The sequence below is a fragment of the Psittacula echo genome (genome assembly GCF_963264785.1).
Source record: "Psittacula echo genome assembly, chromosome: 1".
Classification (NCBI taxonomy): domain Eukaryota; kingdom Metazoa; phylum Chordata; class Aves; order Psittaciformes; family Psittacidae; genus Psittacula; species Psittacula echo.
Window position 1 is genome coordinate 161,473,513 of NC_137735.1, and position 13,946 is coordinate 161,487,458.

At 42.6% G+C, this 13,946-nt stretch overlaps 1 protein-coding gene across 1 annotated transcript in view; it reads right to left on the minus strand.

The window, feature by feature from the left end:
• Positions 1 to 13,946, minus strand: part of LRGUK (leucine rich repeats and guanylate kinase domain containing) — a gene marked incomplete at both ends in the record, with an annotated part of 57,289 nt that overhangs the window by 19,980 nt on the left and 23,363 nt on the right. Inside the window, 4 exons of the mRNA XM_080610554.1 lie at positions 731 to 932; positions 5,843 to 5,956; positions 7,079 to 7,175; positions 10,713 to 10,832. Of these exons, the coding sequence (XP_080466680.1) occupies positions 731 to 932; positions 5,843 to 5,956; positions 7,079 to 7,175; positions 10,713 to 10,832 (533 nt within the window). The remainder of the gene's footprint in view (positions 1 to 730; positions 933 to 5,842; positions 5,957 to 7,078; positions 7,176 to 10,712; positions 10,833 to 13,946) is intronic.

Sequence of the window (13,946 nt, forward strand, 5' to 3'; positions counted from 1 at the left end):
ATACACTATTTCACACCACAATAAGATATTTCACCATGACTCTGGTGAACCACAAAAATCACCTCCACAAAAGGGCAGACACAAAATGAAGTAGAAAAGGACACTTCTTTTCCATCTGCCATCCTCAATTCCTAAGTAGCAAGAAGAAAATGTTTATTTTAACGGAATATCTACCACCCTTCCATTCCTTGCTCCAGGCTGGGGGACTCGGGCAAGTTAGGAAGCAGAAGAGTCCTACAAGGAGAAGCTTTGCAGGAGACTCTTCCTTATAGTGGGACATTGTCAGACTGCACATTGGTTGTCATTTTAAGACTTGCATAAAGCCTGTCCTGCCCAAGGATAACTAGGTCTTTTGGATCAAAAGCAGCTCTGTACTCTACCCAGAGACCAACAGACAATTAGATCAGTTGAATATTGTCATAGAACCCAATACTTAACAAGTGTGCTGCTGGGTTCAATAACTGGTTCGTTTCTAGATGGGTTTAAAACAAAACTTGGACATAGTGGAGTAATTTAGTCCTGACAGATCTCCAGAGTTTTTGGATTCCTGGGACAAGAATTAGCTGGGAAAATCGGTTAAGGGATAGTTTAAGCTGTTATGCTGAACATCAAACCATTCGTCATCCTTAGTTTAACATCTGCCAGTGGCTCTGTTTGCCTAGCAGTTTCAGTCCATCTATTGGTGTGACCTTAGAAATCAGATTTAAAGTACGAAAAGAGATTAACTTACCTATGTAGATAATGGCATCAAAGTACCCTGGAAAATCCTCACTCATGTTGATGTACATATCCACTCTGGAGACTGCCTCTTCAATCTCTGACCTGCTGAATAATCCTTTCCTCCGCAGATGCTCCTCATATTTCCCTTTGCTAAGTGGTACTAACAGGATACATCTGGGTTTAAAGTAGGTGTTTTTCAAGCTACGCAGACCCTTCAAATGAAGTAGGGAAACAAAATGTTTTGTGAAATTACTGTGAAATCAGTGCTGGAAACATTAATCCCATCTACAGGTCTCAAGATCTAGAATGCAACAAAATAGGCAAGTTCAAGGTGAAGTGCCTTAAAGCTACATATGAAAAGCATTGTATGAGTAGTATGACTTTGTTCTAAACACACTTTTCAAATAATCTTTTTAGTCAAATTCCACAGTGATTTAAAACATCGTACTTCTCATACCCACCAGTTAATAGGTTTTCTCTTTTTTGAATCCTTCCTGTTCCATTAGGACCTAGTTATTCCAGGTGATATATAGCTGAATTGAGAGCAGCTTTGCTCTAGGGCCAGGCTGAAAGAGCTGGGCTGGCTCAGCCTGGAAAAGAGAAGGCTCCTGAAGGGGAGACCTTAGAGCAGCTCCAGTTCCTAAAGAGGCTACAGGAAAGCTGGAAAAGGGCTTTGGAAAAGGGCCTGTAGGGCAGGACAAGGGGAATGGCTTTAACCTGCCAGAGGGGAGACTGAGATGAGCTCTTAGGCAGAAGCTCTTCCCTGTGAGGGTGCTGAGGCGCTGGCACAGGGTGCCCAGAGAAGCTGTGGCTGCCCCATCCCTGGCAGTGTTCAAGGCCAGGTTGGACACAGGGGCTTGGAGCAACCTGCTCTAGTGGAAGGTGTCCCTGCCTGTGGCAGGGGGTTGGAGCTGGATGAGCTTTAAGGTCCCTTCCAACCCAAACTATCCTATGAGTCTATGATTCTAAACAAGCATTTCACTGACTCATGTTATTGTGCAGACACAGAGCACAATTTATCTGTAACACTTGGCCCGTAGTTTTCCAGCCTGAACAAACTGTCAATTTTCTCCTTCATCCTGTATATTTTTTCAAGTGAAACTCTGCAACTTCATCAGGATAGAGGCATATTTATTTGGCTAAAGCAGCTTGCAATTTTACTCCCTCCCAGAACTGGGCATAACCACAAGTCCCCAGCAGAGGTACAATGTGCACATTCCTCAGCTGTTACACCGTAGTTAGCCAACTTAACTTGAACAATTTTCATCAGCAGTAAGCTATAATGAAAAGGACTTGTGTCGTGGTTTAAACCCAGGTCGTAAGTTAGAACCACGCAGTCTACTTCCCCCCCACCTTTCTTCCCTCCGCTCTTGGAGGGATGGGGAGGAGAATCAAAAGAATGCAACTCCCACGGGTTGAGATAAGAACAGTTTAATAACTAAGGTATAACACAAATCACTACTGCTACCACCAATAATAATAATGATAAGGGAAATAACAAGGGAAGAGAATACAACCGCTCACCACCCGCCAACCGATACCCAGCCCGACCCAGCAGTGATCTAGCCGTCCTGGGAACTCTCAGTTCTACATCCTGGGCATGACGTGCTGTGCTATGGAATACCTCTTTGGTTAGTTTGGGTCAGGTGTCCTGTCTCTGCTTCCTCCCGGCTTCCCCTCCTCCCTGGCAGAGCATGAGACTCACAAAGTCCTTGGTCAGGGTAAACATTCTGACCAGCAACTGAAAACATCGGTTTTATCAGTATTATTCCCAGGCCGAAAGTCAAAACCACAGCACTGCACCAGCTACTAAGAAGAAAAAGTGACTGCTGCTGCTGAACCCAGGACAACTGGTCACATAGGAGCCCAGGAAACATTTACATGTGTCTTGCATCAACTCTGCTGTGAGGACAACAGCTCTGACAGCTGAGGACTGCAAATACCTATTATCATTTCAGCTAGATCTGAAAAGCAACCTGTCTGTGTGCCAGGACTTACGGATAAAGTTTTATACAGTGATGTAGGTAATGGTATCAATCCTGAATTTCTGACAGCTCTCCTTTGCACCAACATACACTTAGAAGAGTACTTTATCTCTCCCTCTTGTCCTATCTACATATAAACCAGGATACTGAATCGTGTAACCTGCAATACGGTACTGCATTGCTGCTAACAGGAAGCTCTAGTGGAAGGTGTCCCTGCCTATGGCAGGGGAGTGGAACTGGATGAGCTTTAAGGTCCCTTCCAACCCAAACCAGTCTGGGATTTCTATGACATCCTTCGACTCCTTGGCCTGAATGAGAGGATAACCTATTTCTGGGAGCATAACGAGAACTATTAGCCACCCTGTTCCTTGTTTGGAACATGCTCTACAGGTACTGGTGGCTACATGAGCAAAGAGAAAGTGCAGCAAACGTGCTTATTCCAACACATAACTGTGTGTCAGAACTGCAGCAGCTTCACTGGCTGGAAGTGTAGACTCAGCACGATTTAACTTCCAGTATTTGTTTCAGTCTCCTTTATCAGTGAAAGATATACTCCAGATTAAAGGGAATGAACAGCTCTAAAGTTCCTGTCTCAGCCCACAGCCCATAATTAAAATTTCTTTTAATAGTGCTAAATCACTTTGGGTATGAGCCTCACAGAAGATAATGGACTTCTATAGCTTCTATTCAGATACATAACTCACTGGTATTGTTTTTCATCTGCTCGCAGAGTCCACAGTAATACAAGACTATGAATAATTACTACCTGATCTTGAAAGTTTGGTGACAAGGGAGTTTCTCAGCTGTCTGTCCATGGCAGTAGCTTCAGTAATACCCAGTAAAAGTTACTGTCACTGCCTATGTCACTGGGTTAACCTCCTTATGAATAAAAATTGTGCTACTTAAAGTTCTTTCTCCTAAATTATTTGATAACACATCTACTTTGTGAAAAATTGACAGCTTTAAAAGGCATTCCATCATATTGAATCTCCTATTTTTCTTCCTCTATAATTCTAGTGTCTGTCTGACAAGACAAAAAACACACTCAATGCCTATTGCAATCAATGGAGACTGAGGGGAATTCACGTTTCTGACAGGACTGAAGAGAAAAGGGAATGGAACTAAACTGAGATTAAATTATTAATTTCTGTCTAAGATCAGTCATGTAACAGGCACTGAAGAGCACGATTGCAGCATTAAATTGTTGACCATTTGAGCAGGGATCTACTTATATTTTAGCACTGACATGGGATCATAAAATAGTTTGGGTTGGAAAGGACCTTAATATCACCCAGTTCCAACCCCCTGCCATGGGCACGGATGCCTCACACTAGACCATGTCACCCAGTGCTCTGTCCAACTTGGCCTTGAACACCACCAGGGATGGAGCATTTACCACTTCTCTGGGCACCCTGTGCCAGTGCCTCATCACCCTCACAGGGAAGAGCTTCTGCCTTAGATCTAACCTGAACTTCCCCTGGTTCGGTTTGAATCCATCACTCCTTGTCCTGTCACTAAAGTCTCTGACGAAGAGTCCCTCTCCAGCATCCTTGTAGGCCCCTTTCAGATACTCGATGCTGCTATTCTGTTATTTGTACATTTATATACAAGCCAGTAAATATGTACACATTTACTTGGGCCAAAGCAGACTAAAATTCCTCATGAACACTAATGTTCTTAAGTGAAAAACTATTTTTTTTGAGCATCAGTTTCACAAACAAATTAATCATCCTAATATTAAATTTAGCATTGATTTTTGCTCAATTTTCCTTAGTCATTCCCCTAACTCTGGATACAAAACTTAAGATCCTATGGCAGCACTGCAGTCTCCCACCTTTCTTTCTATCTCTATTATTTTTCCCCATCTATTCTGAAGGTTTGTAGTGTTCATTAACTCACAGTAAACCCTCGGAGGTAGAGCTGAGCCCTACAAACACAGTGAAATCCAGCAACACTCAGTATAACGTTCCAGGTGCTCTGTAGAGTCTCTCAGTTTGGAAGCTCATAAAGATGGAGCTTGTTACATACAAAGAATTTGGAAGAAAATGTATCCTGCCTTTCCTTTTTGTCACCTCAACTCCTCTCTTGTAAATCTTGTTCTAAGATGATGAGGAGTAGATAATTAGAAGATGAGTTTAAAAGTTATTCTTTTGGGATTCTAATAGACAGGTTTTGACACTCTGCTTGTGACCTACTTTCCTAACGCAGTGTGACTTCAGAGATTCTACCATCTGTGCATGTGCACCTGACAAATCTCAAAGAAGGTAAAGGCATCCTTCAAAGAGATTGCATCTTTTAATAGTTCTGCCCAAAATATTTCCTCAGGCTTGCACACGGCCTCCGTTGCTTCAGGAGCAAAGGAGAAACACAGTGTTCTTCTAGGGGTGATCAGGAGATGTGCAGCTCTAGACTAGTCTCACTATAAGCTGCAGATGGAGGGAATGCACTGGTTGAAAAGCTGAGGATACTGTAATGGGAAGTGCTGGCGATGTGGTGGGGAGATGAGGCTGCTGAAGATTGGAAAAACAGGCCAGAAAATGTTAAGAAGCCAGCAGAAGGATCCATCTGACTAAATGTGGCTGTCCATAAACAGAGTGGTGAGGGTTACATACAGACAATGGAGAGCTACTTGATGCAGGCATTGGAGTTCAAAATGCAGTTCTGACCAAATAACCATAATTCCAGTCACTGTAATTAGCCCACACAACTAGTTCAAATGTATCAGCAGCAGCTGTAGGCTGGGCAGAAAGCCATGGGGTGTCTCTTGTGTCACTAAACGGATATGCCTAGGCAGCTGAAACAAACCTTAGTCAAACTGCATGAATTCCTCCCCAGCATAGGTCCCACAGAATCCCAGAATGGTTTGGGTTGGAAGGGATCTTAAAGCTCATCCAGTTCCAACCCTTGCCACGGGCAGGGACACCTTCCACTAGAGCAGGTTGCTCCAAGCCCCTGTGTCCAACCTGGCCTTGAACACTGCCAGGGATGGGGCAGCCACAGCTTCTCTGGGCACCCTGTGCCAGCGCCTCAGCACCCTCACAGGGAAGAGCTTCTGCCTAAGAGCTCATCTCAGTCTCCCCTCTTTCAGGTTAAAGAATGACTCAATCAACAATGGTTAAGCAATTAGTAATCCTTACCTCTAATTCTAATTCAACACAAATTGCAAGACCCTCTCTGGCAACTGATTCAATAGTGTTTCTTGCAAGTCCGTAGGAATAGCCATTGTATTTATAGGTTGCTATAAACTGCCCCTGAAATTCAAAACAGCAGTTATAATGAGAAAAGAAATATTTTAAGTGAAAAACTTCCTTAAAGGAGCATAATAGCTCTGGACTTCTTTGTTTTTATTCCCTACAAAGTTTCTCCCTGTGTAAACCATCAAGGATAATGAGGCCAATGGGAACACACAATTTGCAGGGAAGAGCACGTAGTCATTCCTGCAGGGCATGTGCTTGTACATTGTTCATAGATAATAAAACACCAGTGTCTTGAAAACAAGCTGCTGACAGGTTACAGCTTTCATTGGTTATTCATTTACACTGTAAAGAAAGTGAGATCTAAAGCAAGGGGCATCCTTCTTTTGACATTACATCAAACCATATGGCCATGCCATATAAAAGAGAAGATGCCAAAGACAGGACAGAAACAGATCTGCAAGGAGAATGTATAATTGGCCAAGAAATTTCAAAGTTAAAACCTGACAACTGAAACTTTGCTTCCCATTAGTACATCTAGAGAGATGTAAGCAGATTATATGCTTTTCAAATGAAACTATTTAATTACTAAGAGTTATCGTTTAGGACCAGATCAGTTGCTTAAGACTGTGTTGGCTCCCCCATTTGTATATGTATAAATAATGAGCTCTGTTGTGGCTTTTCAAGCCAATGTTTTATTGCAGGCAGCAAAAGGCATCAGAAACAGTAGCTGGAGGCACAATGCCTTCAGAGAGAAACACAATGCCTTCAGGGTGAATTTGCTAAGCTCTCAAAGACTGCTTTCGCTGTGGGGTTGCTAGAAGATTTGGAAATAACAAGGAAAAAGGATATCAACTATTTAAGGAGTTTTTCTTCCCTGCACACACATAGGTGCACATGGAAATAAGTTTATTTTGACATCATAGTGCTGTTTAAAGTTTCCTACTGATCATTATGCACATTTACTGGTTTCTCTACATTCATACAAGACAGAATAAATATGCAATGATAAAAGAGATTTGTGGTTTCCATCTATAAACTTTAGCTACATGACTGTGAGTGAATAAGCTCGCACACAAAAACCTAATATAATAAAAATCAAAATCAGAGCTGGTCATAAAGCTGAGTTCACTCTGGGTGTAGGAAATGGGTCTACTAAAATACTAGTCAGGTACTTACCAGGTTCACCATTTTATCAAATTCTTCTTGAGTAATGAAGTAGTAATCAAGTCTGTTTTCTTCTCCAAAGTAAGCTTCCCTGGTAGTGTGACAGGGACTGGAAGATAGATGGTATAATAAAGAAATAACCTGGTTTCAATCATAGAAGCAACTCTGGAATTGGAGGGGAGGGGGGGAAAGGGAGAATGCTACAAATCAGTTTATTTTGAAGAAGACAAGAAATACGAGGTGCAAATCACAGCACTAATGCTGCATATTTGAAAGATCAACCCATAAATACAAAAAGGAAGTTTCAATGTAACACTACATTTTGGCTATAAATCCCCTCCCAGCCCAGGGTAGCCTGAACTGAAGCTGTCACAGCACCCTGTAACAGAGAAATGATGAAACCATTTTTTTCCTACTCATGTCAGCTTGTGGATGATATAAAGTAGAATCCTAAATATGGGAAAGGAGACTAAGAATTAGGCTGAACTGAGCTTAAGAAAGAGATTATAAAGACCAATCTTTAAATAGACTGCTAATAGTAAAGGGAAGAAACACTCCTGAAACGATGGAGAAAAGTACGATACAAGGCAGGAAAAGTAATTACCTGCCACCACGTAAGGACAATAGGATAAACCTCAGGTACGTGAGCTTACAACCAGGATGAAACACTAAAAAAGCCCTAAAAAAATCCCAAAGCCCCCATTATAAACCACTTATAAACCATTAAGAAGTTGTGCTGGTTTTGGCTGGGGTAGAGTTAATTTTCTTCATAGTAGCTGGTGTGGGGCTGTGGTTTGGATTTGTGCTGGAAACAGTGCTGATAACAGGGATGTTTTAGTTATTGCTGAGCAGTGCTTACACAGTGTTAAGGTGACACATTCAGTGACATGGTTTAATGGTGGACTTGGCAGTGCTGAGGTAAAGGTTGGACTTGATGAGCTTAAAGGTCTTTTCCAAACTAGTGGATTCCATGATTCAATGATTCTAAGGCCTTTTCTGCTCCTTACCCCACCCCACCAGTGAGGAACCTAGGGGGTACACAAGGAGTTTGGAGGGGACACAGCCAGGACAGCTGACCTCAACTGAGCCAAGGTATATGCCATACCATATGGCATCATGCTCAGCATTTAAAGCTGGGAGAAGAAGGAAGAAAGGGAGGGACATTCAGAGTGATGGTGCTTGTCTTCCCAAGTCCCCATTATGCATTATGGAGCCCTGCTGTCCTGGGGATGGCTGAACACCTGCCTGCTATGGTTCGTAGGTGCTGAGGCGCTGGCACAGGGTGCCCAGAGAAGCTGTGGCTGCCCCATCCCTGGCAGTGTTCAAGGCCAGGTTGGACACAGGGGCTTGGAGCAAGCTGCTCTAGTGGAAGGTGTCCCTGCGTGTGGCAGGGGTTGGAACTGGAGGAGCTTTAAGGTCCCTTCAACCCAAACCATTCTGTGTTTCTATGTGGTGAATGAAGTCCTTGGATTGCTTTGCTTGTGCGCAGCTTTTGCTTTTCTTATTGAACTGTTTTTATGTCAACCCACGAGTTTCCCCACTTTTACCTTCCAGTTCTCTCCCTCATCCCACCGGAGACAGTGTGAGCGAGCAGCTGCATGGGGCTGGGGTTAAACCATGACACGAGTTTAGTCAATAAAACAGAGCTTGTCAGATCTTCACCACCACAGCATTTAGAGGGTGCCACTTTCTTTTATATCAGCAAGCTATGACAAACGAGAACAGTGCGCTACACACGGGCTCTAAAACTCCACTTCAAAGGCCTGATTTTCTTCAAGATATTATGAACACATCGAGCTTTAAAGGTCATTCCTGAGCACCAGCCAGATGGTTGGAGGGTCCAATTTCACTGGGTTTTCTGAAACACTTTTCTACATTACAACCCTTTTTGAATTGCAAGGCCATGTTTACCTTCAAGCTGCCAGGGTTTCCTGCATGCAATACATTTTTAATGAGTGGAATGTTTGAAATCTAAAGGTAGAAGCCAGAAAATTGCTGAAATCTCCCCTGAATAATTAAAACACAACTTTGGTTTATGGTTGCAATTTTCTGCTCTGTTAAGATTCTGTCTCTCTCTCTCTTTTTTTAGTTTCCCCTCATGCATAAAGCTTTTAGAAAATAAAAGACGTGGTAGAAAAACAATGCTCTGAAAAAAAAACCCTGCACAGCGCTTGGGACATTTCAATTGGCTTTCAATTAGCTTGTCATTTCCAATGTAGTCTTTCAAAACATTGTCGTTGCTTTAAAGAAGGGTAAAAAGTCCTTTTTCCAGTCATGTAATCTTACGATGTCCTTTCAACTTGCCAGTTTTATGACCTAAACCAGCAAGTGGCTACAATCTGAGTACAGGGCAGACAGAAATACATATAGACCTCTTCAGCATCATGTGCTAGAGAAGAAGGCTACTACTAGACATCACATTGACATGCAGAACATGGTCCTGTGATGGTAAGAACTCTTGAGGTTTCATTCTCATATATGTATGTGCCCACCGTCCCTTTCTTACAATTCATTACCTAAGAGTGCACAAATAGAGACCCAGGTTCTACTGTGGCAATATATGTGAAACTATGGCTAAAGTCTAGTTGAAAATTAATGGATAAATCAGTGTAGTAAAGGAGAGAATAGAGGAGAGACAATATAACAATATAAAGTACATAGGAATATAGACTGGTGCTGAATAGCATGTGCTATGCGACCTATGAAAGTCAGGTATTGTGAATGGGTGGACAAGAGAAACAGCTTGCACCACCTAATTTTAGGCATCAGACAGTGGTCATCTAATTCAGCCAGACTTCCTACCTCCTGGGCACTGGAAATATGTGGGTACCTCAAGGAAGTGATTCACAAAGGTTGAACCTCTCTTGGAAAGAGATAGCATGTGCTATAAGACCTATGAAAGTCAGGTATCTTGAAGAATGGAATGGGTGGACGAAAGTTATCAGCTTGCACCACCTAACTTTAAGTACCAGATAGTGGTGATATAACTTAGCCAGACTTCCTGTCTCTTGGGCACTGGAAATAAGTAGGTGCCTCAGGGAAGTGATTCATAAAGGTTGAATCTCCCTTGGGAAGAGATAGGTTCTCTCCACTAAACACACAGGGAGCCCAAAAGGATCATAATTCAGGCCTTTCAGATAGGGAGAATTTGTCCTCCTAGCATGTGGTGAAGTCTGAAAGGTGCCATTTGCTTTGATAACACTACTCCCAGGATAATAAACTGGTCCAGCAACTGCACTTGCTTCTTTTCTTAGCTTCTGGATGCCCTCAGCACATGCATGCTAATGTATTATATGCAGGTACATTACAAGAATAAAGAGAAATGCATATGTATATAAACAGATGCTTTGGTTGAGGGGCATCAGTGAGCAGAGAGGGAACAGATCAATAAAAGGAGCACTAAATGACACTTTTGTTTGTTTGCTGTTCACCTTTGAAAAGAACACAAGCATTTAAATAGCTTTTCTTTTAAGGAAGTATGTGATGACTTCAGGCAATCAAGCCCTGGGAAGAGATAAAATGCAGAGCAATGAACATTTATTGTTTGTCTTTAACTTCTTTATGAAGAGAAGCAGCAACAGCCACTAAACCAGGAGCAATTCTAGCCTGGATCACTTGGTGGTTTCAACTTAGGGAGCAAACTTACCCAAATCTGATGAAATTGTTGAACTGTCTGCAGATCTTGTGAGTAAGCTCTCTCTTACCACAGGCTACAGGACCAGCTAATACCAGCATGGGGTAGGGGGTATCAAGAGAAGGTAAAGTGCTACAAGAAAGGAAAATAAAGGAGCTGTCACATTACCTGCAAATGAAATCTTTAGCGACTTTGTATAAAGCTTCTATGGAGGCTTTATCATCATTTCAACTAATCTCATCTGTCTATCACACTGTTCACATTGTTCGCAGGGTAGACAACAACCAGGAGAAGCGTGTGCTCAGTTTGACATGCTCTAAACATAAAAATAGCACAAAATGCTGCATTAAGGACCCCTGGGTCTCTTTTGCCAAAGGAATAATGTTCTATCTGCTATAATCTTTTCTGATTTATAGCCTTTTCTAAAGCTCCCTCTGCAGTCACAGTGTTGCTGGCATATGTTTAAGAGTTTTCTAAGTCTGTTGCAGAGCTGGTACTGTTTTAACGATGAGGATAATGAGCCTAGCATGAACCTGGACTCAATCCTACCAACCTTTCCACGCTCCTGCATGGAATCTTGCTGACTTCCATGGCCTTGCCAGATGAAGGTGGTGATTTGTAAAGGACTCTACAATTCAAGACAATGAAAACCTCTATGATCCACTGAACACAAACACCACCACACTAGAAGAACCCAAAGTGCTACAGAAATACAAAGCCCTCCATTTTCTCCATGCTGAGCAGATGGTTAAAGCCTCAGATTTCCACTTCCAGCTGTAAATACTGCAATGAAAAGCAGTTGTGTCCAGCAATTTACATAGACAGCTAAAAATGGAACACAACTGTGGACTTTCATTTTTAACCCTCAGCTAGACCTTCTGATGAAGCCACTTGATAATATGTCAGAAATAGTTAAAACAGCTCCAAACTCATTCATTTTTAACTAATAAATAGTTTAAATAAATTTAAAGAGGATGGAAACAACCTATGTGTATTTAGCTTCCATTTAATGCAATTTAAGCAGGTAAAGGCACATACCTGAAACCAGAGTGTATTTCTTTTACCTTTTCTAAGTAACTAAGAAGTAACGATAACCATTGAACACAAGCATGGAAGAGAGAGATTTCGAAGTAATGGCTTTACTCCTATTTAGTATCAGCAAACCAGCTCTATTATCTACCAGACTATTGGTATATAATGGGACTTGATGCTTCAGAAGCACTGAGACAATAAGGAAATTGAGCCTCCTAATTCTCTATGGAGTACCAGCCTCACAAAAGACACAACAGATACACCTAATAAATTAAGAGACTGGATCATCTCTGTACATATGAGCTGTTACTAAACTGTGAAATGAACCCAGACTGTGGTTCAGTGTTCCATCCACTAGGCTATTTTAAAGCAAGACAGTAGCAGAACCCTTGGGATATTTAAAGATTTTTTTACTTACTGTGCTGTTTAGTGTCATTTACAAGACATTGGACAATATAAGTACAAGTTTGTTAGCACAATACATGAAAAATACCGAAGAAGGTAAAAATACACCTTAAAAATCCTTATCTGAATGTATTAAGTTGTGACATTCTGTTCAGTTCAAAAAATAGCTTCCTCCTGTCATGATTTTTTAAGCTGCTAAGATTGTCTTTTCCCTTTTAACATATGTGGTGAGAGCATCCCTGCGGAGAAGGACTTGGGGGTGTTGGTGGATGAGAAGCTCCCCATGACCCAGCTTCAGTGTGCACTTGAGCCCAGACTCCCCCCTGTGCTGGGCTGCACCCCCAGAGCGTGAGCAGCAGCTCAGGGAGGGGATCCTGCCCCTCTGCTGTGCTCTGGGGAGACCCCCCCTGCAGCCCTGATCCAGCTCTGGGGCAGCAGCACAAGAGGGACGTGGAGCTGTTGGAGCGAGTGCAGAGGAGGCCACGGAGATGCTGCGAGGGCTGGAGCAGCTCTGCTCTGGAGCCAGGCTGAGAGAGCTGGGCTGGGGCAGCCTGGAGAAGAGAAGGCTCCTGAAGGGGAGACCTTAGAGCAGCTCCAGTGCCTAAAGGGGCTACAGGAAACCTGGAGAGGGGCTTTGGGCAAGGGCCTGTAGGGACAGGCCAAGGGGAATGGCTTTAACCTGCCAGAGGAGAGATTGAGATGAGCTCTTAGGCAGAAGCTCTTCCCTGTGAGGGTGCTGAGGCGCTGGCCCAGGGTGCCCAGAGAAGCTGTGGCTGCCCCATCCCTGGCAGTGCTCAAGGCCAGGTTGGGTACAGGGGCTTGGAGCAAGCTGCTCTAGTGGAAGGTGTCCCTGTCCATGGCAGGGGGTGGAACTGGATGAGATTTAAGGTCCCTTCCAACACAAACTGGGTTTCTGTGCAAAGACCAGTTTAAGGCAACATGATCCCAGAAAGTATTAGTGACAGTTGTGGCTGCTACAAGTGCATTGTTGTAGATGAACCATTTCAAAGATGGGAATTCCAGGAAACACTCTCACTGACTAGAGATTCAAATTTAACAAGATGTAGCAGAAAGGTTCTCTTGCTCAAGGCCATGCCCTTTGTGAATAAAGATGTCAAAGCAGGTCTGTGAAGAAAGAACCCTTATCTTCAGCACAGTTTAAATATATTCCCTCTCCTTGCACAGAGCTTGTTACATGCTTGCAAATGCAGAATTCCTCTGTAATCTCTCCTGTTGCAATGAAGTGTTGAATCAAATAATGACACAATATATAATTATTGACATGCTTATACTCAGAATTCAAATTCTCTGAAGTAAATTTCCATTGCTCAAATTCCTCACATCCTCAAATTCCTTGGATTTATTATTTCATCAGAAGAACATGGAGAATATTTCCATAATCCTCTGTTTCATTACATCCCCACTTACTGATTCTCAAAAGAGAAACCAGAAGTTTTGGGTTGCCTATAACTTGTCAGCAGTATCTCAGCTCATTTAATGAGCATCTTTCCTCTTTCTTTGTCTTTGGTGAGTACAGTAATAGACTGCTGTGCAAGATTAATAGATATCAAGGCCAGAAGGGACTACTGAGATCATCTAAGTCAGACTCGCACCATCACACTGGCTACAGGGTTTCCCCAAGTTAGTTCTTGTTTCAAGCCTGGTTCCTGGGGTTCTGTTAGAGTATACTTTAATTATAAACATTCCAGATGTGAGGAATTCTTGGTAAATGGTTCCAAGGGTTAATTACTTTCATTGTTAAAGAAAAGCATGCTCTTCTTCTCGGAATGAATTGATCCTCAGTAGCCA